Below are 16,582 nucleotides of genomic sequence, written 5' to 3'. Positions count from 1 at the left end.
CTACAATAACAAGCACCCTATAAATACCTATAAAAGATAGCAGAGGAAAAATATTTAGGATCATATTCATCCCTGGTAACTCTACCAGATACCATGGTGATGGATGGACAGGTAGATCAATCTTATGTATGTATATAAATGATCTGCAAAGGACAAAGAATTGGGTTTGTGATTTTTTTTTAATTGTTCATGTTGTAATAAAAGAAAGTGTGAATATGGGAGATTTATTTTTGACTTGCTTGTTTTTTCACTTTAGTACTAACAGAAATATCACATTGGGTATTCTCTGAGGTTTGCTGGAGGTCTCTTTGGAGGTTTTAGGCCTTGCTAGAGTAGGCTTTAGAAGGCATTTGCTAAAATGTGCTAACAGCCTCATATTGACAAAGTAGTGCACCTGTGGGCTTGTTCTCACTGGAAAGTTATTTCAAGTTATAACTTCAGTGTTGTCCCTAGCTTGTATCCGGTCCACACATGAAAACCCTTCATTCTCTCGTTGTTGGGCTGACCAGAGGAAGGGTAGAGCCTGAGATGGCACAATTTTTAGGCTCCTAACATCACCACTCGGTAGCGTGGACACAAGCTAGCTCCATTTGATTGCCTCCAAAGCATTCCCACAATTTCTTCCATGCGCCCAGAAAGAAAAGAAAAGTTCTCCCACAATGTACTAGGAAAGAACACACAAAGCAGCAGACGCAGCTTAGTGCAGCACAAAGAAGCACAGAATGTGCACCCAGAAATCTTAATACCCCATACAAGTGACTGCAGTACCAGTGTGGATACAGCAACTCCTGTGTGGTCAGGTCACTCTTAGGCCAGATCAGCACTAAAAAGTGAGGTCTACCAAGCTACGTCGCTCATGGGTGTGAAAATTCCACATCCTGAGCAACGTAGTTAAGCTGACCTAAGTCCCTATGTAGACCTAGCTAGCTACCGCTTCTTGGGGAGTGGACTACCTATGCCAACAGGAGAACCCTTCCCGTCAGTGGAGTAGTGTCCATACTGAAGCACTGCAGCTGTGCTGCTGTAGCATTTCAAGTGTAGACAAGCCCATAGCCTCACTCAAGCTAGGCTAACTCTAGAGAAGTAATTCAAGTATAGATAACTCAAGTTAACCCTGCAGTGAAGACACACCCTTTAACATGAATTAAACTGGATGAGTTTCTAGGCTTTAACTCAGCCAGTATAACTAACATGTGTCAAAGGCACAATGCCTTGTTTGAACTAGTCTGTTCAGATGTTAGCTAGCCTTCCAAATCCTACTCTAGATAAAGGCCTTAGATATGGATCCTGAGTTTTCTCAGCCCTTAAAAGCAGGGGGTATGGGCACTGAGTCTTTAACAAAAAGACTTTACTTCCAATTACTTTTTCAGGCATTTGAGTTAAACATGTGCTGCTCCCCCACCCCCTCCAAAAAAAGAAAAAAAAAGAATTCTAAACAAAATGGGAACAAACAATGTCAGGGTTCCACTTGCATGCCATCTGTGATGTAACAATCATACTAATTCTCCAGTCATCTCATGGAGATTTTCAAGAAAAATAGGGCAGATAAGGCCAGAATTTATAATGTCAAAAAACCAAAACAAACCACCTGCCCCCAAACATTTCAGGTCCGCTGTACATCTGAAAGCAGGAAAAAAAAAAAAAGGGCAAAAGTCCAGTTTTCCTTCTTCTCTGTTTCAAAGATCACCTTTGAGATATCCCTCATTTGATGCCTAATATACTGTTACCCCTTTTAGACCCAAGTGGTTAGCCAAAATTCAGGTCCTGCAGGCTATTTCAGTTGGTAGGGAAAAATTGATGATACAGCAGGAGTCTTTGGTGCAACTCTGTTTATTTACAAAGTATGTATGAAGTCCTGTTTGTCTGAGCACAGCAAGAATCAAACAGCAAGACAGAGTTTCTTTGATCACAGCTTCAAGCCCCTTTCTAGCCAGAACTCAGCCCAAAAGCGCACTCTTAGTTTTTTCCTCAGATCTACGCTGCTTCTGTTGTTGTGTCTGATGCTTCCTTGTTGCCTTCTCTGGTCTTTCAGCCTCTCTTCCGCAGACAAAAGTTCACAAAACAATACCCAGCAAAACCCGCTGCCCCCATGTGCACGGTAGTTACATGTTCCTGTGTTTTGGATGGAGGCTGCTATTGTTTCAGCTATGTGGTTCCATACAGGAGTTGAACTGTGTCTTACATTTATCTCAAATGAAGAGTAGCTGTTACACCCACTGGTTTCAACAAAGTTTTAACTAACCCATGCTGACACCATGACCCATATCCAATAAAAGGTACTCTGAGGAGTGTCCACTCAGGTTTCCAAGCAGTGATCATGCAAAGGATCACACAATGGCACACTAATGTCTGATATTGTACCAAAGGTAAAACAGAGTGGGGTCCTTTAAGAAAAAGCTCCATCCTTTATTTTTCAGGCAGTTCTCTCTTACTTCCTTAAGTGGTCATCTCAGTGTCTGCTCATATTTCCTCATGCTATGGATCATGTTCTACTTTAATGTATATCTATACAACTTCATTGATATAATCTCCACTGAATTCTCTCTCTTGGCTCTGAAATTATAAAATTCCTTCTATTCAAAGATCCGCAAGTGCTTTACAATTATGTGAGCCTCACAAGATAGTTTTGTGTTATTTCCAGTTTTGTTTTTTTTAAACAGATGAGGAAACTGCAGCACAAAGAAGGTTAGTAACTTTTCCAATCCCACAGAGCAAATCAGTGGCGCAACCAGGAATAGAACCCAAGAGTCCCAATTCCCATTCCGTTGTAACCACCAGCAGAACACATTCTCTCTTCAAAGGTTTTGTAGTCACTCAGTGAGGGCCTGATCCAAGTCCAGTGAAGTCAACAGAAGTCTTTTCTAGTGATGTCAATGGGCTTTGGATCAGACCCTGTGTCAGCACCACAAAGCTATTCTAATACACTAATAGTACGAGACTTTTCCCACAAACATGGGGAAACCTCACAAGTCAGTCACCCTCACAATATAGCACTGCTAGAGGTAGGTCACTGCTGGAGGCCAGAGAGAGGACTAGAAGCCACCGGGCCACCGCTATAAAATGAGGATTCTTACTGCTACTGTGGAACAGTATCACCCAGCCGAACATCCCTGCTACTCTTAAGGCTGTGACATTAGACTCCCTTCTGCCCTTATTCCCAGCAATTCTGGGCCCCCATGGGGCCCACTCTACATCAGTAAAGAAGCCGAAGTGGGAAAGTTCAGAAGCCTTTTTATTTGTGTAGCATCGATAAGGAAACTAAACACTCCATGATAACCTTTCGTGCTAAGGAGCTCAAAGGTTGCCTAATATGTAGGTTCTGTACAGAAGGCCTTATATTTGATTGTGACTAGTTAAAAATAAACTCTAGGATCTGTAAACAAACGCTGTGGTCTTCTGACTGCAGCACCCTCCCCAGTCCACTCCCGTCCCCTTCAGGTAGAAGGATTGCATTTCAAAGGAGGAGGAGGAACTGTGGGGCCCTCTCAGGTCTAGCCACTGGTGTCCATGGTCAGATTTCCTAACTTCCTCACATTACGCAGTTAATTTTCAATTTCAAAACGAGCATTAAAGTCTCTTGGGAACAGCTTCCCCAGGCTTTCCAGAGTGGCCAAACATGTTGATTCTAAGACGTGCAGCACCCTGCCAGGCAGAGCAAAAGTTCATTTTGGTTTACATTTGATGACTGCATCTCCACACATCAATGGATACAAAAGGGCAAAGGTCAATACAAGGCCTTATGTGCTCTCTTTCAATGTATTTTTTTCTCCTGTGATGTTAAAAAACAACTACATTCAAGTAATTTAGAAAGTGCACATCAGGCACCAAAAACATGCAAAGATTGAGTCAAACGGCATTCAAATGTAAAATTGTAGCCTTTTCCCATTATAGTTTCTTGGGGAAATATCAATAATATAGGGCTTCCTGCTGGAAAGGTGAAGACTAGAGCAGCTGCTATAGGAGCTTTCCAAAACCAGTGCTCTTACAACATTCACTACAGTGACACTTAGTGGGAGGCTGGGAGCATTCCCATAATAAATATTTTTACACTAGTGGTTGGCAACCTGAGGCCCGTCAGGGAAATCTGCTGGCGGACAGCGAGATAGTTTGTTTACATTGACTGTCCGCAGGCACAGCTGCCCGCAGCTCCCAGTGGCCGTGGTTCACCGTTCCCAGCCAATGGGAGCTGCAGAAGCGGTGGGCGGTACGGTTCACAGCCACCACTTCCCGCAGCTCCCATTGGCCGGGAACGGTGAACCGCAGCCACTGGGAGCTGCAGGCAGCCGTGCCTGCAGACGATTGATGTAAACAAACTGTCTCACAGCCCGCCAGCGGATTACCCTGACGGGTCATGTGTGGCCCACAGGCTGCAGCTTGCTCACCACTGTTTTACACCATTCTCTTCTCTGAATCCTCTTGATGCTGGACATAGAGCAACTAAGAAATTCTCTTTTCAATGTTTCAAAAACTATTCCATATAAAATATTCAGGATCAAGAGGCCTAGTATGATATAAGTCCCTCTCTATACAGATGTTTGTATGTGAACTGTGTATAAGGTATGGCAGAGGGCCCTCACACAATCATATATAAAAACTTGACTTCCGTTTTGGAAGGTCTCTAATGATAGTAAGAGGTTTTAATGTAAGAGCAGCTGATGGCACTGTAAACCAAACATCTTATTCTTTCAGTTGATGGCAATGTTCTTGGAGGCACATGCCATTTCAGCTCCCCATTGCTTTCATCCTCACACTGAAAAACTGTCACGGAGGGGTGCAAACGTAATTTACATCAAGGAATCATTTCTGGGTCGGCAAGTCCCGCTCTGAAAGGATCACCTTCACCTTCTCCACAATGGTCCATACTTCCGCCATGGCACCTCGACCTGGAAAGCAAGGTCACACACACAGTAAAACTCAGGTCCCAAGGAGGCTGCAGAACTGCTAAGCATTGACAAACCACAAGCCTGCTGAAATTTGGCCTTGTTCCTTCCCATACACACAATGTGTGCATTTGTGCATTTTGTGCCAGTGCATTTTCTAACCAGTGCATTGCAGCGAGTTACACAAGATATGCTGGCAAGACAGAACAAGGTTAGTGTGAAGATTAGCTCCCACCATAAATGCCGACTTCTGCTCACACCGGTGGGTGCTCGACACCCCCCCCGCCGCCTGCCTCCCCCATTCCAACCCCTTTCCCAAAGTCCCTGCCCCAACTGCACCCCCTCCCTGCCCCTATTCCCACTCCTTCCCCAAATCCCTGCCCCGGCCCAACCTCTTCCCTGCCTCCTTCCCTGAGCACATCATATTCCCGCTCCTCCTGGAGCTTGGCGGCAAGTGCTGGGAGGTAGGTGGAGTTGGGACACGGCGTGCTCAGGGGACGACACAGAGGAGGAGGTGAGGTGGAGCGGGGAGGGGAGCTTGGCTGCAGGTGGGTGCAGAGCACCCACTAATTTTTCCCTGTGGGTGCTCCAGCCCTGGAGCACCCACGGCATCGGGGCCTATGGCTCCCATTGCCAAACTCCAAGGGGCCAGACACTGCCACAAACTATGGGTCCTCATGAGTGGCCCACCTGATTCCCATAGTGACCTGAATATCAGAAAGCAACTGTGTTCCATATGGGCAGGTGAAAAATACCCATGAACTAGCTACAGAGCCTCATTGATTCTCCGGGGTCTATGTGGACTGTGTGTCCTGGTTAAATGCCAATTAGTCGATTAAAAAAGTTGAGTGTAAATGACCAAAACAAATTAATGTGAGAATTATTTTCATTTAACTTCTCATTTTGAAACCCAAAAACTTTATTTTTGTGTGAAATTTATGCAAAATGGCCATTTTTTTCTATGTCAAAACCATGAACACTTTGTATTTTTGTATGCTTTCAATACACAATGAAATTAAGACTATTTTCAAGTGAAAATTGTCCTAACTTTGCTTTGGCTTGCATCCTGAACTAATTCTTGGAAATGTAAGAACAAGAACAAAATGTAAAAACTCTTCCTTTGGGATTACTTGCCAGATGTACACTAAATCTTTCAGTGGAGATGCTGCTTTCACTCCTGAAATCTTTTTTCATAGATTCATAAATTTTCAGGTCTGAAGGGATCATTAGATAATCTAGTCTGACCTCCTGTCAAACATGGGTCATAGAATTTCATCCAGCTACTCCTGAATTTAGAGCAATAATTTGTGTTCGACTAAAGCATATCTTCCAGAAAGGCATCCAGTCTTCATGTGAAGACTTCAAATGTGGAGAATCCACCACTTTCCTTAGTAATTTGTTCCAAAGGTTAATCACTTTCACTGTTAAAAAAAAGTGCCTTATTTCTAATTTAAAATTTAATTACCTAATTTCTAGTTAGTTACCTAGTTCCTAATTAGAAATTAGTTACCTTAGACTCGTTTTAGGAAGGCCCCATAATTGTCAGCACCTGTTGGTGAATGATGTTTTTGAAAGAACAAAGGAACTATTTTCCTAAAAAGCTGAAAGAACCTTCATTCTACACTAGGATTTTTCAGACTCATAATTCCCAACAAGTGAACTCCTGCTGGTGGATTGCATTGTAGATAAGGAATAGGCAGGCTTGTGTGTTAATCTCCACGCTGTCTAACCCTGGACAGGTGGATCAGCACCCAACAGATATGGACAAGAGACATCCTCTTGGATTTCCTCCTTACCAGAGGCAACATGTGGGAGGACGACACATGGGGTCATGTGCCCCCCCCCCAGATTTCTGCCTTCCATTTCCAGCCAGACATCCACCAGCACTGGGGGGCTTGCAGGGCAGAGCCATCACAGTCCAGAGGGCTCAGCAGGAGCAGCTGAGTCCTGGGGCTCTCCATGGAGGGACCATCCAGCTGGGCAGCACACTGGAACTGGGAAAGGCCACTAGAGCAGATGGTGGCAGCAGGCAGAGCAGGGTCATTGCTGGTGCCTGGCAGCAGGAAGCTGGGCTGGGGGGCCCAACAGATCTATTCCCACCTTTCCAGAACCAGCTGCAGGTGCTGGGCACTGCAGGGGCTTCAGCGGCCACGAAGTCCAGCCAGAGGTGGCTCAGCAAGGGAGGATGTCCCTGCAGGAGGTGCAGCGCCACATGTGGCTGCTGCTTAGGGCACAAAACCTATTGGGACAGAGCAGCCCCATGCTCCCTGGGGCCAGGGCCCGGGCCTGACAGAGCTGAAAAGAGGGCTCTAAGCCCCTGCCCACGGGGCTGCCAGGGAGCCTGCAAGTCCAGGGCAGGAACAGGCTGGAAATCACTCCCCAGACCCCACTCCAGCGTTTATCTGAGGGGCAGAGGCGCTCCCCCATGCCAGCGCTGCACAGGGCTCTGGACAGCTTTGGTACATGCATGGCGCGTCTCCTCCTGGACCACGCCCTGTGTGCAAGGGTCTTGGGCTTTCCCAGAGTGCTGTCCTGGCCAGAGGCAGAGGGGAAGGAAGGAATCCTCCGGGAAGGCTGCAGGTGCTCTGAGTGCTCTCACCAGGGTCTGGTTCTCCACACAGCTGCTGGGAGCGGGATACACCCTGCTGGCAATTTATGGAGAAGCAGCGGGGTTGGGGGCGGGAACAGCAAGAGGGAGAGCTGCACGAGGAGGCAGAAGGAGGAGAGCATGCAAAGGGGACATGGGTGGGAAGCAGAGCCAACATATGGGGCAGTCAGGTCCCCCCTGAAACCTTTAAATTGTGCCTTCCACTATCAACAGTTACATGTCACCTCTGCTCCTTACCGTTCTGCATAAGAGCCATTAATCTTTATGATCCATAAATAACATTTCCAAGACCTGCCTGTGTTTTCCCAACTACTTCCATTTCACCTTTGGCAAGTCACATCCGGACTTTTTAGCTGTGCAAACCTTGGTAAGCAGTGTGTCCTGAACCCACAAATTATTCATACAGGATGAAATCCACCCCGACACAAAACCTACGCACCTCTGAGAGAGAATCACAAACAAAATAAGAAAACAAATAAGATAATCATGAAACAGAAGAGAAACATTCTTCAGTTTAACCACGATGAAAAGCTTAGCTAGGTAGGCTCTACTATTAGCTCATGACACAGAATACTGGTTAAGCAGGATGAAAAGCGTAAGGATTAGGAAGTACTTCGCCTGAGTCAGCTGCTGTAGGCCAGTCTGCCTTACTGTCCCAGAAAGATTAAGCAATACAATGATAAAAACACTTGAGCTCATCTGAGTATTGTTTATATTACAGCATCCATTGAGAGAGCTGAATCTGTTGGGAATTACAGATCAAAAAATCCGAGTGTAGACACTGTTAGAGACTTCTTGAGTCTAATAGGGGAGAGAAATTACAAGGGAAAGTAATTCAAGCAAAGACTGTGTGCCAACGCCCTTGCTAATACTGAGGTTTTGCCCCGATTCCAGCCACCAGTGGCCTGTCATCAGTGTAACTGCACCAACACAAACCTGTAGAGTACAAAGGCAAAACACTGACTGGTGCAAATTGCAGCTTTCTTTTTCTGCTCTATGGGTTTGAACCTTGCTGGCATTAACAGGTGGGATCAGAGCAAACTTCAGTGTGGACAAGACCCAAAAACCACAACTGTTTCTGGAGATGGAGGTGACAGATGGGCATAAGATATTAGTAGTGAGGGATACACAGGAAGGATGGTCCAGTGGCTAGGATGCTCGTTTGGGTGATCTGGCTTCAATTCCCTCCTCTGCCACAGACTTCCTATGTGACCTTGGGTAAGTCACAGATCCTTTCTGTGCCTCAGTTCCCCACCGGTACAGTACAGATAATGACACTGTCCTACCTCACAGGGATGTGTGAGGATAAATACATAAAAGATTGTGAGGTGCTCAGATACCACAGTAATGGGGGATCTTAGTTAAATAGATAAAGGAAAAGACAAAAAAGGAAAGGCATGTTGATCCAGATGGCTTTTTGCCAAATTCTATTGTGTGGTTTGACCTCATTTGAGTGTTTCCATTTACAGTAATCATGGACATGTGAGAAATTTGATGTGATGAGCTGTAAGAACCCTAGCAGAACAGTTATGGCCCGGTATCTTTTTACTGATTTAAATAACTTACAAATCTGTTTATCCAACCATAAATGTATATTGGTATTGAGTTCCAAAAGGCCTCTCTTTTAGAGATGCACATTATTTACCTGAGAGATCAGGAGGTGTGAAAGCCAACCCCTACTCAGCAACCATAAAGACTATTTTTAAACGTGTCTTATTTTCCAGGCAGATTTCTATGCACTGTGTCAATGCACACCATAGAGCTTGGTATCAAACTATAAAGCAAAATTATTAATATATTAACACAGATGTGCTTGTTCAAACATGATTCTATACATGGTGCTACAGCTCATTTATTGTTATAAATAACTTGATTACACATTCGTAAAACATGCCAAAGAAACAGCTTTTCTTCTCTATCCATATATGGCCCTCATTACTATAGTATCTGAGTGCCTCCATTTTTTAATGTATCTATCCCTCACAACTCCCCTGTGAGACAGGGAAGTGCTATTGTCCTCTGTTATCCCCTCTGGGGCACAGAGAGACTAGACCAATTCACACAGAAAACCTGTGGCAGAGCAGAGAATTGAATCTGGGTCTCTCAAGTCCCAGGATAGCATGCTAACCAATGGCCCATCCTTCCTCTCTCTCATGCTTTTACCATGAATTACCAGTTGGCAACATTTATTTTTCAAATCTTAGATTGATTTGAGTTATTGAAGCTAAGCTAAACTAAATCCCTAACCCCAAATTCCTACTTCTGATTCTGCTTTGGATTCCTAACATCTCACAGTGTCTGTATGAATTTTGAAAATTGGCAAGAAAAGAAGTATTTTCTTCACGGCTGAAAATTGGCAAGAAAAGAAATATTTTCTTCACGGCTGGTCTGAGACCCAATTTCAACACATTTCTGTATACTTTGGCAATGGAGGGTTACAGCACACACCGTACTTGTTCACCTCAGCCTAACACACTGAAGTTCACAGGATGAGAAGATTGTCTCACCATCAGCGTAACATTTCCATGATCACCATGAGAGAAAGCACATAGGAAAGTAGCCAGAGGCCATGCTAAAGACTGACCTTCATCCCCACACACCAGCCTCTTCACCACACAAGGGATCTCCATGTAGCCAAAGTCCTTTAGTTGCTCCACCTGCTGAGCTGTAATAGGATGCTCCCACATGGCTGTGTTCATAGCAGGGCAGAACAGCAGGGGTTTTGTCATATCCCACGCACGGATGACACAGGTCTGGGGGAAAAAAAAGACAACAAGAAATCCAACCCTAGCATGTTTGTTGCCTTTCCTATTTGCATCTCCTATCATGCTGCTGCAGAAGCCCTTTGCCAAGCCGAAGACCATTAGGGCTGTGGTACCCAAACTTTGCCCGGCCACGCTGGAAACTTGTCAGCAGCTTCCCGACTTGCAACAAATAGGCACTAAATGACACCAGATTGCAGCAGCCTCATTTCTAATAGGGAAAAGGGGGCAGGGCTACAAAGAGTGCAGGTCCCAGAACAACATGCTTCATCTTTTCTTGAGTCAAGTGAGCAGCTCACTCAGATCCAGCTGGAACACTACAGTTGGCACAAGCCAGCAATCTCTTTGGGCTGCACCTCCACAATACAGCTGAGGGTGGCCACAAACCATACTGTAGAACTCTCTAGACCATATTTGAGGGAAGCCAGGTGTACAGTCATTTTGCCTAAGTGCCGTGTCAACTGGATATGTCACTTTTGCAATCAAAAGAAGTATCCCATCTTCCATGGATGTAACTAGCATCAAGTAGAAGAAACATGGCTGGCCTATTTCAAAACATGCTCTCAACTTCCCAGCCATCAAACAGCTCCTACATATTACAAGGGATCACATCAGAATCTACAGTGACAGAGTTTGTAGGTCATTAATAGAGGGCACAGTCAGTTCTCTCTCTGGCTTCTTGAACCAGCAAGATATTATCATGGCAGATAGGGTTTGCTACAGCATCCAAAAGACAAAAGGACAAGAGGAAGTTGCTCACCTTGTGCAGTAACGATGGTTCTTCGACATGTCTCCCCCTAGGCGTTCTCCACTGTAGGTGTATCTGCACCCTTGCTCCTCTAATTGGAGATTTTAGATAGCACTGTCCATTCAGCCCACACATGTGCTCTCCCTCCCTTGTGGTCTGCCTAGAGGCTATCTAGTACTGCACAGGCAAACCCCCCTCAGGTCCTCCTCTATCACAAATCCCCTTATGGAGAACGCTAGAGGGAAGGAGGGCGGGTTGTGGAGCACCAATTTGGGGATACATCTCAAAGAACCATTGTTACCACACAAAGTGAGTAACTTCCTCTTCTTTTTCTCGTAGTGCCCCTAGGGGTGCTCCACTGCAAGTGACTTTACAGCAGTACCCCCATGGAGGGCCGAGGCTTCGGAGTGGAGTCTGTTACTACAGAGAGTACTGTGGAGTCGAAGATGGCATCGGAAGCCGAATCTCCAGTGATAGCACAATATTCTGCAGAAGTGTGGGCAGAGGCCCAAGTCACTGCTCTGCAGATTTCCGATATAGGGACATCATTAAGGAATGCGACCAAGGTAGAAATTCACCTTGCAGAGCGCGTACAGACTCCAGATGGAGGAAACAGGGTGTGCCCTTGATAACAGTAATTAATGCAACTAGAGACCCATTTGGGTAGTCTTTGAGTCAATACTAATGATGCAGATAAGGAAGAGACAACTGCTCACTCCGTTTGACGCCAAAGACGGTTGAGAAGGAACTGAGCGGGGTTCGCCCGCACAGTGTTAGACAGCCTCGAGGAAGACCATGAGGGAGGGAGAACGCATGTATGGGCTGAACAGACACCGCTACCTAAAATCGCTCATTAGAGGCGCAGGGGCACAGATACGCTTATAGTGGAGCACTCATCGGGACACTACTCAAAGAACAACTTGCATTTGTCCTTGGAATAGTATCTCGACTGTAGTCATCTTGTGTTCAGTAAACTTTTTATCTGTTGTTTTGTACTGTATGATGTGAACTTTCTCCAGTACAGGCAAAATCTAATTCTGTTAGGTCTGATCCCCCTCCAAGCTTCCAAAGGAAACCATAAATGGCCTGTTTTGTACATCTATGCTATTTTATTTCCCTCCCAAAAAAGGCTAGGAGTTGTAGAGTTGTAATCTTGTGTATCACTGACCAATGGGATCGGTCTCCTGGGCCTTGTCATGCTCCTTCTTCTAAGCGAGACATTCTACATGCTCACACAGATGAAGCCTGTCACTCCAGCTGTATTTTACTCATTTACAGGCACTGTGGTTTTCCTTAGCACTGGGGTTCAGCCACTCAGAGTTTCTTGACCTGAATGGCACCTGTCCATACAAATTTCCTTTTGAGATTTTGTGTGCCTATATCCCTAGTTCCATTCACCCTCCACTCATTTTTGAGGGGCACTGAACTGGTTACACCAGCACTGCATGTGCAGATTTGCATTCTCTTTAAAGATTCCTTAGGTGTCTAAAATTCTGTGACCTTCCCTATCTAATGAGCACCTCTCTCTGGTCCCAAAGCACTTGGGTGTACAGGGGATCTCTTGGGTAGTCTGTCTTACTCAAATCCAGGAGCTGACTCCCTTCTTCTACCCATCCCAAGTCATCCCAAGCTACTTGAGGTATCAGAAAACAGCACTGCCCAAAAAAAGACCCCGTGTCTGAAACTGGAAGTGGCTGAAATGTGAGAGTGTGGGTGGGTGGATGTCCACGTTATGTTTTTAGGTGAGGGAGTGAGGATTAGCAGGAAGTAAACAAACTTATCTGATCTCACAGGTGTCTTTCCAGACTGCATCTAAAACACAGAAAGGAAGGGGAACTGGAGACTGAGAAAGTGTGTGTGAGAGAGAGAGAGAGAGAGAGAGAGAGAGAGACGAAGAGGATATAAGGCGCAGGAGAGGAAGAAGAATCATGCATCAGGCAAAGGAGGAGGAGGAGGAAATATAGGGAAAGGGATGGCGGGTGAACACCATGAGAGAAGGGTCAGGGAGACGAAGAAGGATGTGGAGAGGAAGAGAGAGAGAGGTATAAAGAGGGAGGTATTGAAAAGAGCAGGCATTATTAATTATTATTATTAATAGTAGTATTTTAATGTCTAAAAGCCCTAGTGATGGATCCAGGCCCCATTTCTCTAGGCACTGTACAAACACAGAATAATATGGTCCCTGCCCCAAAGAGCTTGCATGAAAAGGAAAACAGAATAGAGGCACAGTGGAAGAAATAGAGGGATGAGGAAATAGAGCATGAGAGATGTCCTCAGCCAGTATTCAGGGCAGCTAATGGTCCAGATGTGGACATTAACTCACCAGTAAGTTGTCACAGATGCCATTCGCTATTTTTGCCAGTGTATTTGCATCAAGAGGAGCCACTAGCATCAGGTCGGCCCAGCGCCTCAGGTCGATGTGGAGGATTGGGTCCGTACGCCCTTTCCACAGCTGCAGAAAACAGAGGAGGCTGGATCACTGAACCCTTCTGAGACAGTCACTCATACACAGAGTGCTTGGCACTGTACCAACCCCACATGCATAAATGCCATGTCAAACCACGGGGAAAGAGTAACATCCACATGGAGCAAAGCCCAATCACAATGGGGCTCTGAGACAGCAGTGCTGCTGCTGCTTCTTCATATTTCTCCCTTCTCTTGCTTTACGCTTCCTATAGTTACTATTTATATTGTGGCAGCACCTAGAAACTCCAATCAAAGATCAGAGTCTCATTGTGCTAGGCACCGTACAGACAAACATCAAGGAAATTGAGTGCTCCCTGGAGCAGTCTATCTACATGTCAGACATCTACATCACCCTGCATGCCAGCACAGGCTTCCCCATCACATTCACCTCAGAGCATCTGTGACTCTCAGGAACAGCTAGAAAAGCTTCCTGAAAATTTTACCCTGGTGACTAGGCTGCATTGAACAACCCCGGCCAAAACCCCATAGAATAGACCAGCTGGGGCCAGCTAGGCCTTCCTTGCTCCAACCTTTGTAACTCTGATCATTCTAGTTTACCCAGAAGGTTTATGCTGCCCTGGAAATTGTGTGTGACAGACATGGCGATTTCCTGCAATATCCTGGGCAAACCTTGCTGAATTAAGTTAAACCCTACTGAATTAAGTTTAAGTATCTTTGGAGCCTGTCATATTAAAAATGCAATATGTATGTATTATTGTGGGATTGTATGCATCTTCACTAGGGTGGAGACTTGTAAACCTTGGGAAGTGTTGTGAACTTCAAAGGACTATTTTAAACAAAGTTAAGAAGGGGTTCCTAGGAAGTATCTGGGGGAAGGTGTATAGGTCACAGTTCAGTGCAACTGCCCCTGTATTCCCCCTCTATGATCCAGCAAAAGAAACCCACTCTCAGGCTTCCAGATCCCCAGCCACGACCTCTCTTGGTTGGAGACACATGTCTCTCTGCCTCCTGACTGGGGTTTTTCCAGACTGCACAACTCTCTGCCTACCCTGTGAGTTCCCCAGCAAGTCAGACTGCCTAAGCTAGCCTGCTTTGCCTTTGCCTCAGAAGCAATAAACAGTGTAATTGCCGATAGGTATAAATTACAAAACAGCTTGTCCTAAGCAAGTACATTTATACTTAAGGTGAAAGCACTATATTAAAAAAGTTAAAGAAACTACACATATGCTGCATACTAATCAGCTTACCGGAGATCACCTCAATTCCAACAAGGGCTCTGACATGTTGTTGGTCCTTCAAACTCCACCATGGTGGTTTTCTGTGGTCATAAGTTCATATCGGCTGTTAGCTCAGAACAAGCACAGCCTGAATCTGAGAGTCACCCCTTTACATAGTTTGGGTCTTTGATCTGTAGAGACCGTGAATACTAAGTAGCCAGACAGTGGTCTCTTCCTCAGGATGAAGCTTCAAAAGGCTGGGTCTTTGTAGAGCCAGAAGTGGTCATTTGCATTTACCAATCTGCAGGTATTTCCTAGAACCCCACTTATATTTGTTTGTCTGGCACATTGCTTAAAATATTCCTCTGAAGCTCATAACATTTCCCAAGGTTTACACTGGCCATGTCTCCCCCAAAAGAAGTTACATACAATCCCACAAAAAGAAAAGGAGTACTTGTGGCACCATAGAGACTAACAAATTTATTTGAGCATAAGCTTTCGTGAGCTACAGCTCACTTCATCGAAAGCTTATGCTCAAATAAATTTGTTAGTCTCTAAGGTGCCACAAGTACTCCTTTTCTTTTTGTGAATACAGACTAACACGGCTGCTATTCTGAAACCTATACAATCCCACAATAAAACAAACTTCACATTTAAAATACAATAGACTGCAAACATACTTAAACTTAATTCAAAAAGATTTACCTTAATCCAATCAGGTTTGTCCTGGATATTGCAGGAAATTGCTATATCTGTCACACTCTGACCTCTATTGAGCATTTGAGCTGGTAAAATGTCAAGAGAAGCAGCAAATGAGATGATGTGTCTTACCTCCAGAGGCCAGGCACAACCACAGGCCAGTGAGAGGTGTGCATCAGGGCCACAAACTGCTCACTCTATGAGTCACACACAACCACAACAAAGAGGCAGCATCCGGAATAACTAGTGCTCCCCACCCTTCCCAAAGTAGTGCTCTTCACTCTTTTTTAGTTTTTAAGTACATTAAAGAGTCTCGCTTTCTTTTTAAAAATAACTTTTTGTATTTAACTCTTTTGGAGCCACGCAGGGCCATTCCTAGCCATTCTGGGGCCCAACACAGCCTCCCCAAGGAGAATGTGGGGCCCCAGGCCTCTGCGGGGGGGCTGGCTTGGGGGGCAGGAAGGAACCGCCCCCCAGCACTCACCGGCGGCGTGGCTGGGGCCAGGTTGCTGTACTTCCCGCTGCTGGTGAGTGCAGGCCCGACCCTGCTGCAGTCCTCAGGGGCTGGGGTGGAGCAGCGGTGGGGCGGAAGGCTTTGGGGAAGGGGTGGAGTGGGGGGCGGGGCTGGGACAGAGCAGGGTGAGAAAAGGCAGGGGCCATGGGGAAGAGGCGGCGCCCTACGTGCCTGGTGCCCTACGGAGCTGCATACTTTGCATATGGGCAGGAATGGCCCTGGAGCCACGTATAATGCAAGCAGGAGCTGTGCAGCTCTGTCAATGCACCTCAATCCTGACCTGCAACACCCCTTACTCAGCTCTGCCAATGCATCTTAATCCTGATCTGCAGCATTCCCTGGTATTTCAGTACTGCAAGCCCATACGGCACAGCCAATGCACCTCAATTCTGACCTGCAGCCCCCCTGCTATTCCAGACCTGAGCCCCAACAGAGCTCTGCCAATGAACCACAATGATCTCTGAAATGACTGGAAAGCTTTCTGTTCTTTCCCACTAACATGCCTTTTTATGAAGGAAAGCAACATATGCGTGTGGGTGCAAAAACGGAGGACTGCTTACATGGTGATGAGCAGGTCTTCTTGTATTCACTCAAGGTGGGAGAACTGCAAAGCTGAGAGAAGGAGATTCAGAGAATAGAATGTGGGTATTTATTCAACCACCCCTTTGCAGTTAGGGTACCTCAAAGCGCTTTAGAAAGCACTGGACAAACAGCAGCCATTCTGCAC

At 45.7% G+C, this 16,582-nt stretch overlaps 1 protein-coding gene across 15 annotated transcripts in view; it reads right to left on the bottom strand.

Annotated features, from left to right (window-relative positions):
* Positions 1-1,814: 1,814 nt before the first annotated feature.
* The window catches only part of PPCDC (phosphopantothenoylcysteine decarboxylase), a 56,619-nt gene continuing 41,851 nt past the window's right edge, over positions 1,815-16,582 (bottom strand). For 12 of the 15 annotated variants that reach the window (XM_043493392.1, XM_038418128.2, XM_043493398.1 and 9 more), the window contains 3 exons: positions 13,322-13,450; positions 10,073-10,241; positions 1,815-4,883 (listed from right to left, as the gene is read on the bottom strand). In XM_043493392.1, coding sequence (XP_043349327.1) covers positions 4,798-4,883; positions 10,073-10,241; positions 13,322-13,450 — 384 coding nt within the window. In that variant the 3' untranslated portion in view covers positions 1,815-4,797. Of the gene's footprint in view, positions 4,884-10,072; positions 10,332-10,601; positions 13,279-13,321; positions 13,451-15,825; positions 15,912-16,582 lie in introns of those variants that run through there. The other 3 variants (XM_043493403.1, XM_043493399.1, XM_043493401.1) reach the window with 3 other exon arrangements.

This window comes from Dermochelys coriacea, chromosome 10 (genome assembly GCF_009764565.3).
Source record: "Dermochelys coriacea isolate rDerCor1 chromosome 10, rDerCor1.pri.v4, whole genome shotgun sequence".
NCBI classification, from domain to species: domain Eukaryota; kingdom Metazoa; phylum Chordata; order Testudines; family Dermochelyidae; genus Dermochelys; species Dermochelys coriacea.
Note: the sequence above shows the minus strand (reverse complement) of the source record. Positions and strands in the feature narration are given on the sequence as shown.